We start from the raw sequence: 26093 nt of genomic DNA, 5'->3' as shown, positions 1-26093 counted from the left end.
GCAGGTCCAACCTGTCCCTTCGGAGACCTGGAGCAACTTGGGAAGAGTAGCACATCTACAGGAGAACGTGGTGCTATGAACAAAGGCACATCTAATTTACCTTCATTAAACTTGCCTTGATAAGGCACGAGAACACAAAGAACTGCTCCTCCAGGAAGAAGTGGGAGAAAGTAACAGCAAACCAAAACATCACGAGAGATGTACAACTAAAAGCAACGCAGCCGACCTGCCTGTGACTTCAGAAAACCCAAAGGATGCATTCAGCATCAATTCCTCCTTCTGCAGCTGGGGCAGGAGGATGGGTCCCCAGCACCCCACTCTCACAATGCTGAGATGCTGCTCCTCCTATGGCTCCTCTGGAACATCTCAACTTCTTCCAGATGCACGGCCCTGCCCGTGAAAGCCGTCAGTTTGCAGCACAGCTCCCGTCAGCAGAAAAGGCCTCCTTGTCTGATTGCTTTTCCTTCAAGATGATTGTGCTGATAATTACAAGCACGCCACTGAAAAACTGCCTTTCAGCTGAAGGTTATTTGCCTTGCAAGAGTCCACGGAGAAGGAAAAAGGTCTCACATGAAAAGACAAAGAGGGAATTAGGCAGACAGGCAACAGCACTGTTTATGACAACAGCCTTCCCACTTCTGCACCATTTGAGTACGAGGAAAAAATAGTTGCTAGAGGCAGAGGGCAGTTATACTTTGTAATGAGTATGCTAAAATAGAGCACTATTATTGTCTTGAGATCTTCTCTGACGCCTACAGATGACCCTTGAAGTACACAGTACACAGAGGAGCTGACAGCATTTGGCTGCACTTTTCTAAATAGGAGCGCTGCAAAGCGGAGCTTTCTCGTGTTGCTGCCGCTCTGTTTGAGGCCTTGACAAAGGTACAAAGCCTCACGTTTACATGAGAGCTGGGACACGAGATACGCATCTTTTCCAGCAACTTCTCATCCATCTATGCCACAATCCGTGCGATTGCAGAGCCTCGGGGCTCCGCATCGTTTGCGGCAGGCAGCGCGCGATTGCTGGGTGGCACGGCTTCGGAAGTGGCACAGGGCAATCTGTGCTGCGGCCACAGATTTACTCACTGTTGCAGAACAACCTTCAGCATTCAGCCCCGAGGGAGGCGGAACCCAGGGGAGCTCCAGCAAGGCAGGTCTGTATCCCACCCTCACCCCCCCCCCCCCCCCCCCCCCCCCCCCCCCCACCATCTTCGAGGTCTTCTGGCACATTTCCTGTGTTTGACTCAGCCCTGAGAACAGCTCGAGTAATCCTTCGCCTCGGCATGTTTCCTTATCAGCAGCTGCAGGCTGATGACTTCTGCAGATGGACTGATTACAGCAGTCAGGGCTGCAACCTCGTCAGAATCCCCCACACAGGCAACACACAGTGCAAAGGAGAGGGAGGAAGAAGGCTGTCCCGCACGGCGAGGACGAAGCCATCACCTGCAGGCACTCCATTGGCATCCACACGGCTGCCCAGACACAGTGGCACAAAAGCAGCATCTCCAAAGACCGGCAGAGGAGCATTGGAGCAGCAGCAGAGCCGCCGGGTGACAATGCCACAAAAGATGCTGCTCAAAGATTGCCAGCAACAAAACCAGCGCTGCGTATTTGTGCACCGACCACAAGGCACAGCCGTCTGCCGGGAGGGAGCGAAACCACTCTGCACGTGCTCCTGCTCAAAAATCATTCTAATAAAACAGCAGCTATAAGTTAGAGGTGGTTTTTGGGACCTCGTGCTAACAGTGCAGTCAGACGTGCAGCAGGTGTGCAGACGAAGCCCTTGCGTCGTGACAGGAAGCTGCACTTGCTGCCTTGCTTTGCATGGGCACTCTGCACACAGACAGAAAGCTGAGCTGCCTGGGCTGCACTGTGCCATTCCCCAGTGTTTCTAATGGCTGAAGATGGCCACGGCGTGCAAACAGGAGGAATGTGCAGACAATAAACCTCCCCCCCGCCACGCCACGTTGTGAAACACTCCTGCACAGACACGGCCTTTGATGGCTGTTCCAGGAAAACAAACAAACAAATAAAAAAGCAACACGAAGCACTGAGATTAAAGGAGATCTCTGGAGGTCACAGGCCCAGACAGGGTTAACCTCAAGGTAAGATCAGGCAGTTGGGTGTCTGCAGCCAAAACAACAAGTAAATAGCCACTCTATTCCCCCTACTCCTTTTATTGTAGTAAAAGGACAAGAGCTGCAACATCACTGATGAAATACCTAATTAAGCAGTCATCAACACACAATCAAGCAACAGTTTCATTAGCGCAGCACTTGAAATACCCCACTACCAACAAATCTTTCAGGAAACACTTGCAAGCCCCTGGGAAAGTGATTCACCTCAACTCTTACCTTCAGCACTTTATCAATTTCGATTAATTTTAGTGCATACAAAACCAAAAGTCAGCTTCCCCCCCCCCCAAGGGGGGGCTGGCAACAGCATCCATCCCTCACCAGAAACACTGTAAGGCCTCCTTAACTCCTTCTGTCGCTGTCTTGGTAGCTTCATTCCCAAAGCCAAAAGCCCAAAGTTGCTGCATGTAAGGAATTCACCTAAACCTGCAGCTTGCCAACTCGGTGCCTCCATCACTAAGTACATAGAAACTCGTTCCAAGGAGCATTCAGACCACAAAAAGCAGGTTAGAATAAGAAAGAACAGTGAGAAAACAACTCCAGGCTCCAACAGGTTGCAGCCCTCCCTCAGCCCTGGCAGGAAAAAGCAGCACAGCTCTCAGGGCAGGAAGCAGTGGGAAGGAAGCACCAGAGGATGTCCTCTCGATAAGCACTGCTCCTCAGCTTCCCTCACCTCATCCCTCTCCAAGTCCAGCAGTCCTATTTACTTAAACCAAATGCTGCACTCCATTTTGCACTCTTGGCTCAAAAACTGAGCCGCGCGTTTATAAGAAATCAAGGCGTCAGAAAACATTTTGAGCTTTGGGAGCTGCTTGTTTCATCGCTGTTTTGTTTCATCATTTTACCTCCTGTCTGAAAAAAAAAAATGAGACCTTCCTACCCCCCAAGTGAGCATTTTCTGGTCTCCACCTCTCAGCTGCGTGCTCAGGACAAATAGAATGGCAAACTTAAACCAACGCAGAGCCTGTGATTGGTTTCTATCACTGACGTGACTGTTTCTGAGTAAGCCACAGAAACACGTATTTCGACGAAAATGCCTCTTTAAGTAGATTACACGCTTGCTTCCTCCTTATTTGCCACCACAACGGGCTGAAGGGAATGTTTACCAACAGCAGATGACACTGGCTTCGATAGCACCGCACAACAGCATCCCTGCTGGGCAGGCCTGCGCATCACTGAGCCCCAAACAACAGGTCCCATGCATTCTGCTGACCCTAACCTTATTAGCGACAGGAAGCCTCATTTAAGATGGAAAAGGTTTCCTTTCATAATGTTTATAATACACTCAGCCCGGTTGCTATGACGATGGAACAACTCCTCTCTCCAAACAGGCTCTGGGACCCTAAAAATAAACAGGCAGGCCGAAATCACGACGGCGCAGTTTGTAGGGAGGGCTGTGCTGGTGCAGGCAGATTAAGGGGGGGGAAGAAAGCAACGCTAATGACCAAACTCTGCACCCAAAGCGTGCAGTTCTACGGTTCTCTCTGTGGCTGCTTCAAAAACAAAGCAGCCGAGCTGAGCTGATGCTGCGTGGCCCCCAGTGCGATGGGGCAGGCTGTAGAACGGAGCGGGTTGGAGGAAGCTTTGGCCGTTCAAAGGAGGTGAGCGTTGTGTAATGGGTGCATAAAGCTGGACGGGTGTAAAGAGGCGTGCAAATAACACGAGCAACAGCGGATTTGCATACTTTCTCCACGGATTCACCCATTGATGTGGGCAGCATCCGCCCATCTGGCGAGGAGAGGAGAGGAGAAAAGGCTGAGGGAAACCGTGGAGGAGTTGGGAGGGGGAAAAAAAAAAAAAGAAAAAATATATAAGATAAAATATAAAAACCCGAACGCAGAGCGTCGGATGGAACTGCAGCCTCCTCTCAACTCACAGCACCGCAAACGTCGGAATCCCCAACAGCACAACGGTACGGCGGGTCCGCGATTCCCAGAGCCGCGTTCAAAGCGGGTCGGACAGAAAAGGGACAGAAAACGGACCCAAACACCCCCTCCCCCCACCCCGCACCGCCGCTTTCCCTTCCCGACTTCCTGACCCCCCCCCCCCCCCCCAGCCGGCTGCCCCCCCAGCACCGCTCCCCCCCAGGTCCCCCCGCCGCCCCCCAGCGCTCACCGAGGAGGAGCCCCGCCGATCCCCGGACGTCGCGGTCCCGTCGCGGCGGGCAGGTGCTGGGAGCGGCCCCCCCGCCGCCCTTCATGGCCGGGAGCCCCCTCGGCGGGCCGGGCGCCGGACCCCCATCCCTGAGAGGGAGGAGCCGGGCGAGCAGCGAAGGACAGCGGTGCGGTAGAACGGGAGGAGGCGGCGGGGAGCGGCGGCGCGTTACATGGCGGGACGCGAAGCGCCAACCTCAACGCCGCGGAGCCACCGCGGCCGCCGTACGCCACACTTCCGCCCACGGCTCCGCTGAGGGACGCGGAGGGTCCGAAGGCGGCGACCAATCCCCGCGCAGAGCGGGGGCGACGCTGACCAATAGGGGAAGAGGGAACCGCCCACCCGCCGCAATGCCCCATGGGAAGTGTAGTCCGCGCCGCCCCGTGCTCGCAGCCATGTGCCCGCAAGCCGGTTCCAACGCTGCCGCCTCTCGCTGGGTTGAGCCCCGCTGCTCACGGGAGAGAGAAGGGACCCGGTCACGGCCGGGGCGGGATGCCCGAGCTGCTCGAGCGGAAAGTAAACTTGGAAATAAGTTTAAAACAAAGAAATCCCTGTGACACTGTCGGTTTTCCGGGCAGAGATGTGGCAGAGGGGAGATGGAGGCATTCCTAAACCAGAAAGGCTGAAGGTGTACCCCCAAATGAAGAAGGTTGGGAGAAAAAAACAAAACTTTTCCAAGGGGTTACGGAACAGGAAGAGCTGCAGGGACACAGCTCACCTCTACCAAGAGAGGTCCAGCAGGGCAGCCCAATGCCATCAGCTCTTCCAGTGCCGGTAGTGGTGATGAGGAGAGCTGCCTGTGATGCATAACCCACACAACAACAGTTCTGCCCGAGCTCAGGCACAGCATGAGGCCGCTTCGAACCATTAGGGTTGGAAATGGTTGTTTATGGCCAACCCTGGGAGCACAGAGGAGAGGCATTCACTGTGCCAGCAGAAGGGGTGGACCCTGGGTCTCCTAACTAATCCCCTCTGATTTCATTTAGGGCTGGTAACAAATAGGGAAGTATCTCTACTTGGAAATCATCTCCTTTTGGAGTTTCTGGTGAGCCCTGATCTTTGGAAAGCTAAGCTATTCCTTATTACTGCACTGTGACCACTGCCTTTCTTGTTAAGATTAAAGGCAACTGTCCTCACAGAGACAATAAAAAAGAAGGGGACAGACTCTTTAGCAGAATCTGTTCTGATAAGACAAGGAGAAATGATTTCAAACTAAAGGGAGGGACAGTTAAATTGGATGTGAGAGAAAAGCTTTTTTTCTAATAAGTGTAGTGAAGCACTGGAACAGGTTGCACAGATTGGCGGTGGATATTGAGCCTCTGGAGATGTTCAAGGTCAGGCTGGATGGGTTCTGAGCAACCTGACCTAGCTGTTGATGTCCCTGCTCATTACAGGAAAGTTAATTTAAAGGTCCTTTCCAACTCAAATGATACTACTCTGATTCTACTATGAAAAGACCACTGAGATCATCTGCTCCGCTTGGGAAAGCCCGCCTGGATCACTCCCTGCAGACATCCTCTATTCCCACACCTTTCCCGTGGTTCTCATTCCAGTAGCAAAAGCACAACCCTACAAGCACTCCTAGGGCTGAGCAGAAGTGATGGGGGATCACAGAGAGCAGACAGCAACGCACACAGCAGGAGCCTTAATCACACTGAAGCTCATTAAAGCAGCCCATGCACACACTTCAATCCCCAGGAAACTGCCCACTGTGGTCAGCTGCTGCTTGTTGCCTTGGCCTGTATCAGCACACAGATGAGTGGTGATTGCCCTGAGTTAAGCCCTAAGAAAGCACACTGTGGACCAGTTGGAGAGCGGAGATTTCTCCGTTGGATTTGGCATTGGGAGCAGCAGTGAAATGCCACAAAGGCAGAGCTCTCCCCAACGCACACACAGCCTCAAGATTCCCACCCACTGGCAGAGGAAAACAAAAAACTAAGCTGCACTCCACTGTCAAACACCACGCATGCCAAAACATGCAACCCTCAGCTTTCCAGATACGTGCCAGCAAGAGGTGAGATGTGTTTGTACAAAGTCCTCCGTGCACATTTCACCTAATTGCCTTCTCACAAACCTGACTGCTGCTCATTTTTTGTTTGGGATGTGCCATCACCCCAAACACACAAGAAGGCGTAGCTGAGATCCCAGCTAAGCCCAAGCACCTCCAGTTGCAACCAGTGCTGTTGCTCTGAAGGCAAGTTCTGTGTTGTTACAACCCATCTCCTTCAGCTGGTCCCACTCAAATGAAGTGAAAGGACCAAGGTGGGGAACGACGTTTTATTTCACAATCCCTGTAATAGCATTTACTGCTCAAGGTACAGGAGATGGAAAGGAAGGCGAAAGCCAGGAATATAATGAAGCTCAGGGAATCCTGGCACCACAGAACCTGAGGTGTCACTCAAGGTGTCATCTGACCACAGCTTACAGGGATGAAGCACAGGGTCCTTCTGCAAAGCATGGGAAGAAGGGAAGCTTTTAAACCAAGCTGCTGACCATTATCTATTTACTGACACATGTACACTACTCCATCTGACAGGGAGTGTGAAAAAGAGTGGGCAGGGAGGGGAAGCACTGCATCCCCTGCACTACAGGTGACTCAAACACAACTCATGCTCCACAAGTGATGTGCTAACAAACCTTGGGCTCCCTTGGGCTCCATGCTGACTGCTTGCTCTGTTTGGAGCTTGGGCTCCTTCCACCACCACGAGCCAGAGAAACAAAGAAAGAGGAAAATAAAGACGAGTCCTGCGCTCTCTCAGACTCTTCCTGTAGGGTCACAGATGGGAGGTTTGCCAACATCTGCTCATGTGTACCTCAAACAGAGCTCAATCCATTTGTTTGGGGAAGGAGGAGCACCCGGGTTCACACATGTTGCTCAGAGCTCCTGGATCCGGCTGCTTTCTGCCCCAACCCCTTCCACTTACCATCAGCATAATATCTGCCCCCAAATTTCCGTGCTCTGATAGGAAACCATGTGTGAGCTGCACCCCAAAAGGCACTGCGGGCTCTCCCAGCACACAAAACCCTCCTGCACTGTGCCCTGCCATCTACGTGGCCTCAGCTGCAGCTCAGTGCCTGTGACAGCTTCACTGAGAAACAGCCCCAAAGGGTCTTTCCTAGAGAGGGAGAATAAATTTCCTGCTTTGTGCAACTCTCATTTTGTTCTGCTTCCCCTGCCGTGGGTTTGCAAGCGAACGTGGGTTTGTTCCCATCTTAGACAACATCACAAGGGGGAAAATATGTAGGACAAAGGGATGGGATGAAATAGCGCAGGCAAGCAGGCAGGTCTTAGAAAAAGCTCATACGTAAAGATGCTTTAAAAAGAAGCACTCAAGCAACAGTGTTTTAAAGGGGAAGAGACAGCAAAAAGAGAAGTCAGAGAGGGGCTGCTGGTGAAGGTCGGTTGTGTTGGGGTACAGACGTTCAGATGTCATAGAATCGTTACGGTTGGAAAAGACCACCAAGTCCAACCATCCCCACCGTGCCCACCATTTTATCTGAATTGTTGCCAAGCTGGAGGCAAGGACAAAGCTGGGAAGTGAAATGTAGCTGTTGGCTGTAGGAAAACACCAGGCAGCCCAAGAGGAGAAGCGCAGAGATTGCAAAATCACCTGAAAAAGAGAAATCTCACTGCATGGCTCTGACTTTGCATCACGTGTGGTTGGTTGAGATGGTGCTGGGAGCAGAGCTCCCCTATAAGAAGCTACAGGCTGCCATAGGAGCTGCAGGGCCACCATGAGGACCCCCATCAGTCCCCTCTTGTCCAGCCCTAACAATCCCATGGACCTCACACCTCCTGCCTGGACACAGCGGGGACAGACACAACGAAAGCTCATCATGCAACCATGGGGACAGCAGGTCCGGATGTTGCTGCCCACCTCATTGAGATGTTCCAGCTTGTTGGAGAGGCCTTGATGGTGCTGGTCATCAACCTGATGGGTTTATAGCAGAAATCTGCCCTCACCAGGCACCCAACACACAGCAGAGCCCCCTATTCAGCCCCTTGCACAGCATCATCCTCCACGTCCCTCCTGCACGCCCTGGGACAGCCGTGCTGCCGTGGGCTGCAGCGTGGGGCCGGCGCTGCCTGCTGCTATATCCAGAGTAAATTCATCCCTGTATCCAGGCGGACAGATTTAGAAACATTGCCTGAATTTCTCTTTGTGCTCTTCCCACATCCTGCCCTGCTACAACTCCTGCCTGCTTGCATTTAATTTCCTAAAGAGCAGCGCTTAGCAACCCAACAGCCTTCTCACTGCAAGAGGATCCTCCCATCTCCTCCCATCACCAGCATGGCAGACATGCAGCCCAGCTCAGCACAGAGCTGGGGTATGACCCGGCAGCCCCAGTGACACATGTATGAGATGCTTCTCAGCACCTCCAGCATAGTTTTATCTGTGGGAAGGCAGAAGGGTCCCCTCTTCCTCGTTCCTCCCATTGCCACAGCTCTCATCTGCACTTTCACAAAGCGTTTCTGCTGCACAGTAATATCCTCACTGGAGTAAAGGATGGGTAATTACAGAGCCTTCAGTAAACCTTCTAAGCCAGTCATCCCAAGTCCCCAGAGGGAAGCAGGTGAGACTATAACACACATTGCTCAAGAGATATGCATCTGGAGTATTTTATTTTATAAAAATCTCTCCCCTCCCTTTGCGGTCTGCTTAAAAGAGATGGCAAAACAAACCAGGTGAGCAGCAAGCCAGCACCGCCAGCACTCCCAGCCCCGTCTTCCATGGCAGATCCACCCCGTGCGTCTGCTCAGCAAATAGCTGCTGCAGGAGGGAGAAGTGCCTGGCACGAAGGCTGAGGCACGGCTCTTCTTGCTCCGGTTTGGAAAAGTGCCTTTCCCAGTTGCCTTCGGCTGCAAACAGAGGGAGGCAGGATGGGGCAGGTCCAAAACGAACAGGGAGTGTGCTGGGAGAGTCTGGATGAGGGAGAGGAGCAAAGAAGGGCAGATGAAAGCACGAGACGGGCATGAGTCACGTTGGCACGCAGCCCCTGGAGAAAGCCCTCAAGGAAAGGGCATTTAGTGAATTCCTGGTCAGGTAAAAATCCACCAACACAAAAGGCAACCAAAAATAGGCCCTTGCATACCTGCCTGCCCTGGCTGGTCATTCAGAGCTCAGTGTTACGATCGCTCAGGAGGTGTTTCTTGGGCACGGGGCGGCAGCAGGAGCGTTCAGTGCCACCTGTGTGCCCCATAGGGGAGAGCTGTGGCTGAGGTCACGGGTGCTACAAGCTCCCACGGAAAGAAACCCCGCTGCAGGCAGCAGCTTTCTGCTCAGACTTATCCACACCTAGCCAAGGACGGAGGAGTTTCAGCCAGCGTCCAGAATCCAGCCCTCCCAGACCTTTGGGGAAGGCTTGGCTCCGGAGTTAAGCAGCTCCAGTGCTTTCTGTTGTAACCCCTGCTCAAGTGCCTGGGGACCTGGAAAGCAATGCAGGTGTTCTCCTAAAAAAAACATGCAGCAGCTCCTAAAAAACAGAGCAACTTGCTGGAAGCCAAAGCAGAGTTCCATTAGCTGTGGCTTGCACACAGGAAAAGACTCAGGGGAAGCAGACCCTTCTTTTTGATGCTTGTAGCCCCAAACATCCTAGGTGAGGAATAAACCAAGGAGTTTAGGCTCAGCTTTAGGTGGGGGAACAGGGTTTGGCCCATTTCCCCGCCCTTCTTCTGGGTACATCCCAACTCTCCTCACCAAAGCAGCAGCTCGACACAAGGACACAAAATCCTGCCCTGGAAGCACAATGGAATAATGGCACAAACACTGAGTCGCAAAGAGCCTGCAGGCATCAAACATCAGCCTGAGACACGCAGGCAAAGCCACGTAGGAGGGACACAGCGCCTCGCTGGAACTCCTGACGTTCATTCTTTGTTTGTATAAGCACCTAATTCCCTCCCAGATGTTTGCAAAAGCTTGGCAAGCTGGCACGGGTAGCAAAGAGTTGGCCTTTAATTAACCAGAAGTTAAATACAAAGAGGACGTCAGCAAGCTGCAAGTCGCAGCGCTCCCCCCAGCCAATGCATGCAGCTCTCCCGCATCCACGCACGTCGGTGTCTCTGCACACAGATGCTCCTTCAGCACGTGAAAAAAGGGCTTTGCTGCTGGTGCTGCTGCTTACATCCCTCCCGATCCCTTCCTGCCTCTGCTGACACCACGCACCTCCCTGCTCGCACCGCAGCAACGTCACCCTGCCCAAGGACTCCAGTAGATTTCCGCCACGTGGATTTCAAAGCAACAAACCCTGAACTCAACCCGTCCTTGAGGAAAGCTCCAACACGCACCGTTTGCTACAACAAAATCATTTCTCCTCTTCGGCACTCCTTTCGTTGCCACCAGGACTGCTCCTCGCCGGGTCAGCCCTACATCCCGGTGCTGCTTGTTTGGCCCCTATGGATCCTCACGTGCTTGGCCAGGTGGTCACTGCGGGCAAAACGCTTCTGGCAGGCGGCGCATTGGTACGGTTTGACACCGGAGTGAGAGCGCTTGTGTCGGGAGAGTTCATCTGAGCGGGAGAACCTGCGGGAGAAGGGCAGCGTGGAGGGCGCAGCCGCTGTGCCAGGCAGTGCACAGCAGCCCAGGATCCTCCTGGAGGGAGCAGAAAGGAAGAAACCTCTCCGAGCGAGTGGTTAGAGATAGGAAAGAGAGGAGTGCAGCCACTGAGATCTTGCTTTCCGTTGGTTTTAAAGTGTTCACCTGCTTCCTTCCTCTGTTTTGACGCTCATGGGAAGGAGAGCTGGTGGCCCCAAGGACAGATGCTGAGAGAACTGTTCTTTGGGGCATCAGCTCAGGCTGGCAGGGATGTGAGGTCAGAGTTCAGAGTGGCAAGGAGTTCCTATTGCTTCATGCATCTAGCCAAAAAAGGCACTGCTGTTGAGAGAAGCGCCTGTTTTTCCTAAGCACGCATTCTCCTTGCAAACATCTCCTTGCTTCTCAGAATGGCAGCGAGTTTTCAGTGTCAGGGCTGGGAGAGAGGAGCAGCCTGCAAGCTGGCTTAGCACAGAACACAAAGGAGGAGCAGCAAATGCAGCCAGCCCGCAGCAGAGGAGCAGAGGTTTCCATGCCGATGCGAATTAACTGAGGATGCAGCAGCGAGGACTGCAGGAATACCCAGTGCTCACACTGCTTTTGGCTGTGTGATATCCACACCTGGTGCAGATCAGCTGCAGCACCTGGAAAATCCCTTTAACCACATGCACATCCCTGCTCAATTCTCCTGCGCCCTTCTGCTTGGCACAGAGCTCCAGCAGGGAGCAAGGAGGTGATGCTCAGCCCTTCTAAAGTGCCACCTCGATGAGGCTGGGAGTTGGTGGGACTGCAGCGTGCTTTGCATGTCCGAGTGCCAGGGGAATGCTGGACAGGAGGACTGGGCAGGATTTACTCCTGTTCTGCCTCTACGGAGCCAACACAGATGGCAGGAGTATTAGGTTAGAAGGGTTTTTCCATCTGGCTGAAACGTGCCCACGCAAAGAAGCACAAAGCAAGGAGCTTCGGATGTAACCCCAGACTCCCAGCAATAGGATTTCATGCTCACACCTGGTACGGCAAACATTACGTTTGCCCTTCAAAAAGCTCTGTGAGGATTAAATGCATCCCAAGGACGTCCTCAGCTCATCCACACAACTACTTCTTTTCCAGCTCTATTGCAAAAAGTGAGTTCCAAAGTCTCAGCTCCTCCTGAGACAGCAGCCATCCTCCATCGTGCAGGGAATCAAGGCAGCGAGGTGGTGCCAAGGCGTTGCACAAGAAACCAAGGAAGCTCAGTGCTGCCAGCACCAGTTTTCCTTGTGATATCCTGCTGAGGAGAAGCACTATGCAAGACCTGAGGACTGTTAACCCTCCTTGCCAAAGGCTGTGCTGAGCATCCTGCCCCTCAGGACAGGCATGTGGTACCAGGAAGAGAGCACAGCAGCAGGAAGCAAGCAGAGAAGGGCAGGGTGGTTTATTTAGGGAACGGAGATGAAAGAAAACAACGCTGTGCACAGAGCAAACAGGAGAATATGCGCAAAGGAGCCACGCTGCAGGCCCAGAAGGGGGGACACAGGCAGGCAGGGTGGGCACACAGCGAGAGAAAGCAAAGGAACGGCTGAGCCAACATGGGAAGGAAGCAGCAGCTCCTGTCTTCTGGGAGAAGAATTCATTGGAAGAGCCATTTTTGTAGCCCAGCTGCACAAACTACATTGCCAGAGAGCGACTCAGAATACTTCTTATTTCCCTCTGGGCCTCCTTAAGGGTCTCACCTGCTTTCCCCCCCCCCATCCATGGCTCCCACTTACCGCCAGCTGCAGTCGGGCCAGGCACAGCTGTAGGGTTTCTCCCCGGTGTGCCGGCGGATGTGGGCCTTCAGGTGGGAGCTTTTGGTGTACACCTTGCTGCAGCCCAGCTGTGGGCACTTGTGGACACGTGTGGGGGCTTTTGGACACGCAGGGGCTGCTTCCTGATCCTGCACACCCCCCAGCATCCTCGCTCCCATTGGGTTGGGCAGCGGGGCGATCCTGACGTACTTTTGGTCCATGAGGGTCACGGGAGGCTGGAGCTGAGGAAGGAGGGACAGGTTTTGTCCCTGTAAGCTGATGACCACTTGGGTCACTCTGACAGCAGGCTGTGCCGGCAGGCTGCTGTTATCAAGCTGGAAAGGCTGGATATGGAGGACAACAGGAACGTCTCCATCAGCCGCTGCCTGGTTGCTCCCATCTGCTGGCCCTCCAGGCTGGGAACCATCTGAGCCGTCTGCTTGAAGTGAATGTCCCTCAGAGCCACCCGAACCGGTCTCAGATTCAACCTTCCCTCCAGCCACGTGCTGCTCGCTCTCTCCATCCTTCAGGAACTCAGCCTTCTCCCTCAGGAACTCCTCGATCTCCTCCAAGGTGGGGATGAAGTCCTGAGGAAGGCGGCAGCAGAAGTCGGGCAGCTGGAGGTGCCCCTCGCAGGCAGTGAGGGGGGGCTTCTCCTCCTCCCCATCAGCCTCTGGTAGGGGGAGTGGGTCGCCTTCATGGCAGCCAGTGCTGCCCTCCAGGAGGTGGTCAGGGCCTTCCTTGGGGCCGTGCCTTGGCAGGAGGGATGGCGGCATGCTGTGCTGCTGGGACAAAGAACCTGAAGGGGTCGGCAGCTCCTGGCTGCTCACACAGAGCACCGGCCGGCCCACATCCCCCACCTGCACCGAGCTCCTGCTGGGCTGGATCAGGAGCCTCTGCACCACCTCGGCTGGGGAAATCTTTGCTCATCTGCAAGGGAACACCACCAAGGTTATTTCCAATGGGAAACGAGCAAGAAAACTCCAGGCTTTGAGTGTAACAGACCGTGCCTTAGAAAGAAAACAGCAAAAGCAGTCAGTGGTCTTTGTTTGATAATAAAGATGCTGCGGCTCAAAAAACACACGCCAACACTCTTCCCATGGAGGCTGCTAAAGGCTCGATCCCTCCCAGAACCAAACTTCTCTGGGATGTTTATTAAGGCAAAACTACACAGTGAAACTCTTCCACCTGCACCAGAGGGCAGGAATGTGCTGCTGGATGGCAAAGGCCGACGTGTGGCTCACAAATGGGTGTTAGTGGAGATCCAGAGGAAGGTTCTGGCTTCTCCAAACATTGGCACGACGACAACCTAACACAGACGTATCACAACCAGGTTCAAAGTAACTGGTTTGGGAACCATTAATAACCGTGGGAGCTGCCAAGGAACGCATGGGCACCGCTGTGCTGCACCGTGTGGTGCCTGGAGGGGCACTGAGCACATCCAGCAGGTCAGCCTGCACTGTGGCACTGCTTCAGAAAGCAGTGCAGACAGACACAGCCCACCTGGGGTCAGCTCACGGGGCCCCTGAGGGCACACAGCTCAAAGCAGATGGGAATCATCACAGTACTGAGACACCCAGTGAGGCACGGCCCCACCTGCCTGCTTGCCTTGGACTTTTAATAAGGAAAGTGAGTTTTCAAGAGAAAGAAAACTGATGCCAAAGTCACCTAGGAGTGTTTTCCAGAGTAAACAAGTCCATGAGATTTCTGCAGAGCTGCAAACCAGTTGAGCCAGTCCTCCTTATCAGTGCTTCCCCAGGGTCCTGCGAGCTGGGAGAGGAAATTTCTGAGAAGCAGCCTGGATATAACAGAAAGGCTCTTCCTTGAAGAAGAAATAATCCCCACCTAAGCTCCTCGTTTGCCCAGAGTTGCACTGCGTCACTTGGGGCTGCACACAGCCGTCCCCAGCACAGCTCTGTGCCAACAGGTTGTGAGGAGCAGAGCCAGCTGTGCTCCCATGCGAGGTGAGGACGGGGCTTGGACGAACCTCAGCCTGCAGGCTGCGTGTTTTCATCACAACACAAATCCGTGCTCTGAATCATCACCTGAAAGGCAGCAGCAAATCGCACCCTGCCTCTGTTCCAGCATTCTGATCCTCTGATCTCTGCTTTCTGACCCTCTCATCAGCTCCGTCTGCACGCTTCAGAGGCTCTCAAGAGCCTTCCCCCTCTGGCTACCAAACACTGCTGTTTTCCAACCTGATTTTCCACCTTGCAGAGCAGCTCAGGAAGTCTTCATCCTTTCAGAATGCCCCCAAGGATAACTGAATTACACCATGAACTCCTCAGCTCTGAAGGTTTATTTAGTATATATCCCACAAATCCAAAGCCAACAGTTCTGTTGAGTGAGCAACACAAACAAAAGCACAACCAGAGGGCAGGAAGGTCTGGGGCTGAGCAGACCTGGGCAGGTTTCCTGCAGCCTCGTGCAGCTCCAGCAGAGCTCTGATGCCCTCTAAGAGCAGCAATAGCAATGCCTGACCTCGCAGAGGGCAACTAATGGGGAGCTCCACTAATGGACATCGGGGATGTGTTACAGATAGCAGTGACTTGTCAACCCGCAGAAATGCACATCCACCATTCTGTCACCCCAGATGAAGCACTGCAGTGACACCGAGGCCCCGCTTTGGCCTTCAAGCCAACGTGCTGCACAACAAGGTCAGCGCTGCTGCCGAGCTTCACCTTGCATTTCCACCCCTGTAGCTGTTCAGATTCCCAGGAGCGCTCAGTCACTGCCTGAACTCCGCAGACGTGCAGCTCTCATACAGAGGGAAAATCACGGGCCAAAGTCAGCGTGAGCGGCGCTGAATGGCCGCTGCACCAACTCCGCAGCTCCACAACCCCGACTTACCTCGGGACGCAGCCTGCCCTCCCACAGCCCTCGGGACAAAACGCGCTCAAAGGCTCTTTACAGCGGTGCCACGTGGAGCAGATCCCGTCGAAATAAAAGGATGCCCCCCACGCTCCGACCCAGCCAAGGACACGCGGGTGTTTGCAGCCCGAACCGGACCCGGCGCATCGGGAACGGCCGGACCCCCCCCCCCCCTTCCTGCCCCATTCACCCCCCGGCAGCCCCTCATCCTCACCTGTTGGGCTCCGCGCTGCCACCGCGGTCCCATCGCCCAGGGGCGGCTCCGCGCCCGCTCCGCCCCGCGGGGGTTCGGCTCCGGGGGGCGGCTCCGCGTCGCTGCGCCGCTGCGGCCGATCCCGCAGGAGATGCCCCCGGCTCTGCTATCTTATCTTTTCCTTTTTCAGCGTTTCAGAGAAAGAAAAGGACGAGGGACAGGTAGCCGTGCCCTAGCAGGTAGCTGCAGTCTGCACCGGAGTAACAAAACCGAGAGCGTGAGGTCCCCGCGTGGAGGTAAACGCACCGAGCAGGGAATCGCGTTTTCCTCTGCTGTCTCCAAGCACTCGTAGGGTTTGATGGTGACAGAGGTTTGGGGTCAACTATTTTCAAGCAGGTGAACAGTTCTGAGGCTGGAAGCGCCCTTGTAGGAAATGAGGTTTTTCTCGTCGCTGTTTGCACGGCAGAGACTGGAGGACACTCATCTGCCAGAGAGCACCGTAAAGCCAAGGAAATGAACGTACATTCCTCTGCTTTGTTAAGGAGCAATTTGAGGCTGAACAAAAGCTCTCCCAAGTCTGAGCAGGACAAAAAACAAACCAACCAACCACAAGCAAACAAAAACTCCCAAACCAAAAACTGAAGGCGTGTGGTTGCTCGGACAGGGCAGCTCATCGCTGTCTGTGGGAGAACACCCTCGGGTGCCGCTTGCTTAAATACAAACCTGAGACACGGGGTAAGAGCTGATATTACCGCAGTTCCTTCCAGGAATTGGGGGAAATCTCAGCTGTTTAACGATGTTTAACTGCTGTTTAACGCAGCCGGTCGACGACGGCCGGAACGCGGCGCCGCGCTCTGTGTGCGCGGAGCGGCAGCGCTGCGGAGCCGCCGCGGTGATGGCGCCCCCTTGCGGCGCACGGCAGTAACGCACAACGTCCGTCCGTCCGTCCGTCCAACACCTTTAATTTCCTCCTTTACATAATAAAATTATAACAGCCTTCTTCTCGCATCGTATACAAAATATTTACTCTACTGAATAAATAAAACATTCCCGTCTCGCAGACAGTATGTGATCTCGAAAGGAAAAAACAGCATCAAACGCTCTTCCCTCGCCCGGAGAATCCACAGCAATCATCTCCTGTTAGAAAATACTTTCTCCCTTTTCCCCTCCGCATCCCAGAATCACCACCTTGCAACAGGAAAGGAGAGGCACAGCGTGGCACACCCAAGCAGAAGTGCACCCACAGAAACAGAAGGGCTCCCAGCAACAGCCTCTGAGAAGCCTGCACCCATACCTATAAATTGTACACTATGATCAAGTCCGAAGGAGAATTCTGTGCTCGCACTGGTTAGATCAGTAACAGTGTGCAAGGGGTGTGCTTTCGTTCACCAGAACATACCTGTGTCCCCTGCTGGGCTGTGTGGGATGCAGACACAGGGAGCTGGTCCTAGCAGCACACTGCTTACCCAGACAGGACAATCTTACGAAGAGAGCAGTTTCTCAGTACGTATCCTGGAAAATGCCTCTCCTTTAAGCCTCAGTGACGTCCTGACCTAGGAAAAAAGGCTTTTGGTAATGATCCAGGACCAGGCTGCACACTGTGGTTTTTCTACAGCGCTCTCTTGCAGACAGCCCCCATCTGTCTGGGTTTGGGCTCCCGCAGGGGACAGGGTTTGCAAAGAGCAACGGGCTTTGGCAAGAGCTCCTCCCTGCACCCATCTGCCCACTGTGTTGGGAGCTGGCAGGGGGCCCAGCAGATTTCTCCTGTGTAATAGGAGGACAAGGAGGAAAGGAGCAATTACAGGATCCGCAGGGTTTCACTCCAGCTGAGGAAATGGAAAGAAGGGGGGAGAGGGAGCTGAGAAATCAGAGAGCCTCTTAGTAGATATAACCAGGAGCTCTTCTCACACTTGCTGAGCTGACTGGAACAAGAGCAGCACAGCCAGGAGGTGAATGGATGGTGAGATGGGACCACATCTCTGCAGAGAAGGAGCTGTGTCACCAACCATCTCCCAGGTCAGGCCAAGGTGAGACACCAGGCACCGACCTGGAATGAAGCAGCAAGAGCAGCTAGCCACAGCCATGGGCTCAATGGCCTTTTCAGAACATAAATGAAGGAAATGCAGGCACCTCCCTGGATGTGTAACATCAGAGTTGCCACCAAGACCTGGGCACCAAAGCCTGAACACAGGGCAGATGTGGATGGGTGATCAGAGGCCTGAGTGGAGGGCAGAGTGGAGGAGCCAAGCAGCATGGACTGACCTCAGGCCCTCCAGCTCAGCTGGGACACCCAGCCTGCAGCACCCAATGTCACCACAAGCCACTCCTGGTACCTCACTACTCCAAAGCCACCTCTGTGGATGGGGGAATCGGGCAGGTTTCAGCCTTCTGCTCTCGAGGGACAGCTATGAAGTTAAGGATGAAGAACTGCACCACCTTTGGCTCTGACACTGCAAACCAAAAGATGTTCGGAGCAAAGGCTGCCAACCCCCTGAGCCCACTGCTCTCTCAAGCATCACTTGGATGTTCTTAACGAAGCTCTCAAGGCCCTCATCATCCCACCTGCACACCCGGGGCTGTGTTGTGGAAGCACTCTTCAGGCACTTAAACAAATGGCAAAGTGTTCCAGCAACTCAGGCAGGGACCTCTTTGAAAAGGTTACTGATCCCTGCGAGCATTCAAGAAGTGCTGCACCTTTGGTAGCGACCTTCTGCCTGCAGGATTTCCCCCCGAAGTCTGGGGTGGACGGAGACCAGGGCTGGAAGCACACACACAAAACCGCTTCCGTCAATGCTTACGCAGCTGCCAAATCCATTCCCAGAACAGCTGCATTTCAGCACACGGGGCTTCGTGTGGGAAAGGGAAGCTGGTAGGCATATAATTTGAGGAGAAATAAAACAAAAAGTCACCCCTTACAGGAAAGATGCGTTTAAAGCAGTGAGGAGAAGCCCTCTTAGGACCCGCCTGCAAACAGCAGGGCAGTAATCTCACTTCCATGCCAAGGAATATTCTGCCACCACCTTGCAAAAATAGCAACATTTTGCCCTTCAGCAGTGCCTCACCAGCACATCTCACTGCCCACACACCTCCACTGAAAATTGGTCACAAACACTTTGTTTGCAGCTGAAACTGAGGGCTGCTGAGTCCCAGCCCCCAGCCCTGCCTCCAGATGCCTCACTCTGGGCATCGCCTGCACCATTGCCTGCACCATTTCAGAACCTATGTGCTAACTGCAAGCTGGGATCTCAGCTCCTGCTCAGCACAGGGGTGATCTCTGAGTGGCAGAGCATTGGTGCAGCTGGTGCACTTGTCTCGGGGCAGCAGGAGGTGACTCACATCTGAGGGCTGACCAACCCAGCAGCACTGGTCCCAGTGTTATGGGATCGAGAGGCACTTGGAGCAGATTAGAATTTGATGAGGTGTGTTTGTTCCCAGATCGCCTTCACGGAGAGCTCTGCCTGTTCTCCTCCCTCGCTGCAGGATTGAACCCTCGTGATGCTGCAGCATCATTCAGGGGTCGGGTTTGGGGGTGCAGATCAGTCTGGATGTGGTAGGAGGCGCTGGGAGAGAGCAGTGTTCTGGGCACTGAGAGAGAGGTCAGTTATCCAGCTAAAGGAAAGCTAAAAAGAATCATTCTTAAAAAAAGAAATAAAAATGTTAAGCAGTCCTTTCCATCTGATGCAATTTGGTGCCTAGGTAAAAGATAAGTCATCTTTTGGAATCGGTCCTAATGAAACGTTGTTTTTCCAGAACGTGCCATAGTGACTTTTCTCCTGGGTGGTTTCTCCCTGTCAGAACAGACACGCATCCCTCCTGCTCCACAGCCAAACCTGAGCTCCCGTCCTTCTTCCAAGGTGAATCTCCTCTCAGTGTCCTCTTTGAGGAACCATTACTCAATAAGCTGAGTACAACTGCAGCAAGTGGGGGCAGAGGATACATCCATCACTGGAAGGCAGGAGAGCCAGTGGCTCTTCCCCCCTCCCCCCCACACCCATTACTAAAGGAAAAGCCCGATTCCTTCCTCCCCCCAGTGCAATCCCTTTGGTGTTGGCTGTGCAGTGCTTACTTTTGAGAAAGGCACTGTGTGGAAAGCACTGATGGCCCAAAGCACGATGCCCCCAGTGCCTCCTATTTACACCTGAGATTATCCCTGCCGCCCCTCTGCCATCCCCAGCCCCAGAGCAGCACTGGGGCTCGCAGCAGCAGCACGGGGACAGCACAAACAACATGGAGCACCCCACAAGCAGCCATGGGGATGTGCACACCCCTCATCTTGGCACCCACGTGCTGCCCCCGGTGCATTCGCCATCACACCGAGTACTTGGCCATGTCACTCTTATCAAAGACAACTTTGGTTGCAAAGTAAATGGCAACGAGGCCAAAGCTGGCAGCTGACACCATGTAGGCAGTCACCGACTGCGTAAACTGGACGATGGACCCCATGAAGAGAGAGGGGACAACCTGAGAGAGGAGGAAAGCACTGTCCAAAATGGCCAGGTCCAAACAGATCCCTCGGCCCGGAGGAACCGAATCCGGCTCGCCCACCATCATCATCAGTGAGACATCACAGGAGGAGCTGCCACACAGGGCAGAGCTGGCAGCTGGGGGAGAGGAGGAAGAGGAGGCTGAGGAGTAGAGGCCCCCGGAGTGTCCGTTCTGGTAAGGCAGCTTTTGGCTGGAGAGGTGGCCTTTGGGGAAGGATGATTTCTTGTCCGATCGAGCCGCGTCTCTCTCCTCTTTGCTCTTGTATTTATGCAAAAACACCTGGTGGAAAGAAGGAGGGCATGTGAGGAATGAGGGGGAAGGGTGGAGGCCATCGAGCGAGGTGGGGGGTCGGGGTGGGGGGCTTAGAGTGTGTGAGGGAACGAAACCACCCTGTGCTGGGAGTGCTGGGTGTGCTGCTGCAGGTGGGAGAGCCTGGTCCACGTGAGATGGCCTCCAGGAGCCAGCATGGCTCTTCCCAGCTGGCACGGGGCTCAAAGCAGCCCTGACTCACAGGGAAAGCAGCCAAGAGGTGCCTGTGCTGCATTGAAGCAGAGCACTGCAGCCCAATGCCAGCCCTGCGCTTGGGGACGTGGTGTTTCTGAGTCCTGGGTTGTCACCTACTTGCTGGGGAGGTGACAACCTGAGGTTGAGGTGCTCTGCTGGGATAGGAGCAAAGGGGCAGAGCCTGCATTGGGAGCATCACAGAGCCAGCCATCCCCCCCGGCACAAGGACAAGCCTTTATAAGCAGGCTGACTCCTTAACAACTGGGATACGAGGGACAACATCAGTGAGGACACAATGCTGGGGGCTCAGCTCTGCGCAGAGCTCGAGTGAGATGCTCTGCCCACTCAGGCTGCGAGAGTGGGGGAAGAAAAGCCTTTTCCTTCTCACCTTCTTGTGCCTCACTGCACCCAGGCTGTGCGATCTCTGGGGTCACTGCAGCCATGTGAGTGCTACTCACAGAGTGTTTGGATCAAAAAGCTCTCCGTGTGAACAGCAATAAATAACATGCAGTCGGGTGCAAAAACGTTGCAGAGCCCTGTAATAGAACCCCAGGGCATTTGCAATTATGCACAACCACTGGCCTGTACAGGGTAGAGCAGATAAGGAAGGACGCGTTCAACCGTTGTCCGCATGATGAAACAGAGCAAACAAAGAAACTGAAAAGGAAAAAACAGTGCTTGTTTGTGAGCAGAGAACGCTGTGTCCAGCTCCAGGGCTCAAAGGGACTTGCTGAACGACCCTGCCTTGTGCAGGAGGGACAGGGACACAGGCTGCCAGCTTCCCCAGCCCCATTGTAGCCACCCCAGAGCTTTCAGCAGCACTGGAATCCCCCCAGCTGCACCCAGCCCTGCCCCAGTGTGTGTCAGCACCAGGCAGCCGCTGTTTGCGCTGCCCCAGGCCATGGCTGCACTTCTGCAAGGCAAACAGTTCCAGGTCCCATCAGAGAAGAGAAATCAGATGGGAATTTCACAGAGCAGGAATCAGCTTCCAAAGGTTTTCCTTGCAACAGCCAGGCTTTGCTCAGCTGCTCACTGCACCCTTCAGCCCCTTGAGTCTGGGCTCAGAAGCACAAACCCAGGCTGTCACATATCTCACGTGGAGCACAAAAGTCTGCCCACGTGGCTCCTGTTACCACCAGGAAGGGCACTGTGTGATCCAAACTTGGATGTGCCCCACATTTCCAGCCTTTTGCGTCGATGCTCCCAGAATCCTGCTCAGGTTAGGACTTCAGATGCTCACAGGAGTGAGCATGGTGAGGATATACGCTCTCAGATCAGCCCATGTAATACAGCACACAACCCAGGGGCTGCTGCCACCATCAGCAGCTTCGTCTCCCTCTACATTTGATGGCAAGTGGTGGCAATGAGGAACCTCTCCCCAAGCCCACGTGTGAACATTCACCACGCCACTCACCGTGCCCTCGGGTGCTGCTAGAACATGTGGGTCTTTTCCACCCATTCCAGACAAGGTTTAGTGGCTATGTAAAGATAGGAGGGCATGAAGCAGAACGGAGTGACTTATAGAGCCTGCACACAGCATGGAGCTCCAGCCAAGGTGGGCTGGCAGCTGTCACCACAATCCTGCACAGGATGGGAGTCACAGCTGCTCTGGATGCCCCTCTGCTGATTCAGTTTGGGAGCAGTTCAAATAAATGAAAGATGAAAAAGAAAGAGAGGGAAGAAAGGAAGCAGGGAAGAGGGAAGGCAAGCAAAAGTGATGATGGATTTCAATAGTCAGAGGAAAAAAAGTGATGAAGGTGGAGAACATCCTGCATGGGGATGCCTACTGTGGGTCTCCCTGCAGCCTGCTGGAGTTGAGGGAAGAAGGAGAAGCCTTCAAGCTAAGACAACAGAAAGACCAAATCCAACTGTGCCCCATCTCATTGTACTTGGAGCTTTTGCCCATCAAGCAGTTGGATGTGTGGCCTTTGCACTCACAGCCTGTGGGGTTTGGTTCTGCCACGTCTGTAAGAGATCCCAGCCAAGCACTCCTTTATCTCCCTGTTTGGACACAGTGCCTGCTGCAAATCGGGACAGGTTGGTCAGAAGCATTTGTTCAATGTGAACATCTGGATGCCTGCAGTGAGAACTTCTCTTTATTTCACCATGGGGATGAAAGGGCTGCTCTCAAGCCACAAATTAATTGTGCATTTGCAGCACAAGAGAAACTCCTATTAATCCTGTGCACAACTCAGGAACCTCCTAAGACTTTCCCACAAGGATATCATCTATGGGATGGCATTACTAGCTTTGGTGCTGGTGTCAGAGGGGTTTCAATGTCTGTACTTCTTGGAGCCAGAGGGATAGGAAGAATCGTAGTTTACGTTTCACTGATCTTCATTATATGGACAAAAATTGTAAACGGGGCCTCGGGTCAACAATTCTGAGAGCACAGAGGGATGCTGGACGCCACTTTTCAGTCGCTTCTCTCTCCCATCCTACTCCCACCCCAATTCTTAACACTTCCTAATGCTAGTCGTGAACAGGCTAGTCCTCAGGGCAGGAGATGCTGAGCTCTCTTCTCTCCTAAATGTCATGGGAATCTTCAGAGAGGACACAGCCTGGGGATAAGAGGTGAAGGAAGAGAACCTTTGTGTGCTCCCACTGCACACCCAAGCTGTGCTGGCAGCTCCAGAGCAGATCCCTACCTGTTTCTCATGATGGTACAGCGATGCCAGCGTGTACGGCAGGATCTGGAGTGCAGAGAAGGTGAAGCCCGTCAGAGCAGCAGAGATGGTGACAACAGTGACACTGTGGGAAAGGCACATGACAAAGGCAGCAGCAGGGAAGAACACCACGCTGGCCAGGTACACAGCTCGTGTCCCAAACTGCTTCACCATCCGATCCATGATTGTCGAAAAGAAAATGGAGGTGACGCATTGCAAAAAGAGTCCCAAACTTCCCATCCGGACACCTGCAGGGAAACAGAGGGTCAGACACTGCTACAATGGCCCACAATGGGCCTCAGGCAGCTGAGCACCTTCCAGCCTCAATCTGCCCCTGCGGGGTCTGACAGCGTTGCTCCTGGACTCCTTGGCCTGACTGCAGGGGTGATGGGAGGTGGGAATCCTAATGGCGTTCTTCTGTAAAGTTCTTGTTCTCAGCTTATTCTAGGCCAAGATCTGTCACCTGCCCATAAACCAGGATCTGTTATCTGATGCCTAAAGCAGCAACGGAACAAAAGGAGCAAGAAATTGTGCTTCAGCCAAGGGAAAGCATACAACAAGCACTGAGCAACTGCCGTATCCGGTAGCAATCCGGACCTCACCCTCCGCAAAGATCTATCAGATTTCAGGGAATTAAAAGCATTAACTCTTTGAAGCGAGGATCATTACTCAACACGTGTTTCTGTGACTGCTAGCACAATGCAGCCCTGACCTGCAGGAAGCTTTACAGTGCAAGTGTTAAATAATAATTAAGCTCCTTCTAAGTTAAACAGACACTTGGCACAAAGAGGCAGTGTATTGCAGAGGCAGTGAGTGGAAAACCTGGAGGGCAAGGTACACAGCTGGGGAAGGAGGGCCAGGGAAGTGCTTCCAGGAATAATAGATTTAGATCTGTGGGGGGAAAGAAGGGCTGAATGGTGGAGTCAAGGCTCTGGGGCAACTAAACAGAGGACAGCAGGCAACAACAGCCAGTCCCAGGCCGGGGCTGCACTGCCAGCTCGACTCCTGTGCTCAAAGAACAGATGTGTTTCCCTATTTGATCCACTGTGGGTCATGCCAAAATGCTTTCTCCTGACCCAGCTGCAGCAAATGTAGTTTAACTGTGTTTTTGCATCACTGGCAGAGCTGAACCCATTCACAGCTCCCTCTAAATACTCCTGCAGCCTCGGAAAAAAAAAAAAAACGAACAACCCAGTTTATTTCTTACCTTCATCATAACGGCGTCTGGCATCTGTGCCTGGCTTGGCTCTGGGGACACCATGGTACAGCCCTTCCCCAACAAAGTCCGTGTAGAACAGCATGAAAGTCATGAGTGCCATCCAGCTGCAGAGCTCAGCCACAAACAGGCGCCGGATGACCTTGGGGATGCGGCAGTAGAGGCTGTGAAGCCGTGGCACCAACGTGCAGAGGTTTCTCAGGGCCTGCATCATGTGCCTGGCCTGCAGGAGGCTCGTGGAGAGCTGGCAAGAGCAGCAGGCAGAGGGCGAGGGCTTAGGGAGAGCATCCTTCAGTGCTGGGCCATCCAGAGCATCTGCTTGAGCGGCTGCTTCTTCGGTCACAAAGAGCGTGGCCAGCACACAGCCAAGGAAAATGACAGCGAGGAGGCTGAAGAGGCACGTCTCCTGTCCTCCCAGGTACGGGGCCAGAAAGCTGGCCCCCCAGTCAATGGCTGGAAGCAGGTAGCCAATGCAGCCCCCAAGGCTGATCATGAAGGCGTACATGGAGAAGGCCTGGCGGCAGTTATCTGGCTCCTGGAAGAGGTCTGAGAGCAGTGCCTCCAGCGGGGTGAAGCAGACCTGACCACAGAAATCCAGCAGCCCAATGCCCAGGATGAGGAAGGCGATCTCCAGAGGGCGAGGATTGAGGGCAAACAGGCTGGCCAGGGTGCTGGAGTGAGGGATGATGAAGAGGCTCAGCAGGACTCCCAGGCACAGCACCCAGATGAACGGCCGCCTTCGGCCATAGCTGCTGTGCCAGTGGTCGCTGGCGGATCCAATCAGTGGGACAAAAACCAGGCCAAGGACAGGTCCTATCCCTGGAGCAGAGAAAGAAGTGGCGTTAGGGGACAGATCTGGATGGGACATACATCTGTGTGCATGGTAACAAAAGCCTGGGGCATTTCTGGAACTCAGTGGGCTTCAGTGGGTCACAGCCTCCTCCTCAAACACGAGGCTGCCCCAGTATCACAGCAGTCCTGCAAACAGCCCCCCCAAACACACACACACACACACACACACTTGCATGCCCTCATCTGCTCCCAAAAGGAGGAACAAACCCCACAGGGATGAAGGAGAAACTGCCTACCCAACACCATGGTCATGAACTTCTCTTCCACGCCCACTTCCAGGAGCAATGGAGGCACGTAGGTGATGCCAGCAGCCAGGCAGACCTCCAGCCCGAACGTCAGAGAGTTGAGCAGCAGGAGCTGAGCCCTGCGGTTGTGCAGGAGCACATTGAGAGCCATGCTGTCCCTCACTGCCCGTGGGCTGCAGCACTGCAGCACAACCCGCCGTGTCCCACAGGCAAAGCCTGCAGTTTCTTTTCCCTGTCTGCTGGACAGATGCTGCCTCCCATTTTTAGCATCGGTGAACGAAGCGTCTTTTCCTCCTGCTGAGAGATGTGGTCCCAGTAATGTCAAGTGTGGGCAGGCAGGGATCCGCTCTGTGCTCACCCTTCTGCTCGCATGATGTGCTCTAAATAAAAAAAAGGAGAGCTCGTTAGACAAGCAGGGGAAAGGGCTCAGACCTGGTGCTACATGGACACATCACAGCTGAAGGAGGCAGCCCTGA

The 26093-nt window shown here is 53.9% G+C and overlaps 2 protein-coding genes across 2 annotated transcripts; both read right to left on the bottom strand.

The window, feature by feature from the left end:
- Positions 1-10653: 10653 nt before the first annotated feature.
- On the bottom strand, positions 10654-13361 carry LOC306955215 (Krueppel-like factor 15; the record flags this gene model as incomplete). Its single annotated transcript, XM_079546462.1, has 2 exons — positions 10654-10810; positions 12568-13361. The coding sequence occupies 2 exons, from the start codon at positions 13359-13361 to the stop codon at positions 10654-10656; spliced, it is 951 nt and encodes a 316-aa protein (XP_079402588.1).
- Positions 13362-19957: 6596 nt separating this feature from the next.
- Positions 19958-25768, bottom strand: SLC45A3 (solute carrier family 45 member 3; the record flags this gene model as incomplete). Its single annotated transcript, XM_079546313.1, has 4 exons — positions 19958-20413; positions 23287-23552; positions 24512-25339; positions 25609-25768. The coding sequence occupies 4 exons, from the start codon at positions 25766-25768 to the stop codon at positions 19958-19960; spliced, it is 1710 nt and encodes a 569-aa protein (XP_079402439.1).
- Positions 25769-26093: the final 325 nt, after the last annotated feature.

This window comes from Tetrao urogallus (genome assembly GCF_951394365.1).
Source record: "Tetrao urogallus genome assembly, chromosome: 24".
Classification (NCBI taxonomy): domain Eukaryota; kingdom Metazoa; phylum Chordata; class Aves; order Galliformes; family Phasianidae; genus Tetrao; species Tetrao urogallus.
The sequence above is the reverse complement of the archived record's forward strand: the minus strand, read 5'-3'. Positions and strand labels throughout refer to the sequence as shown.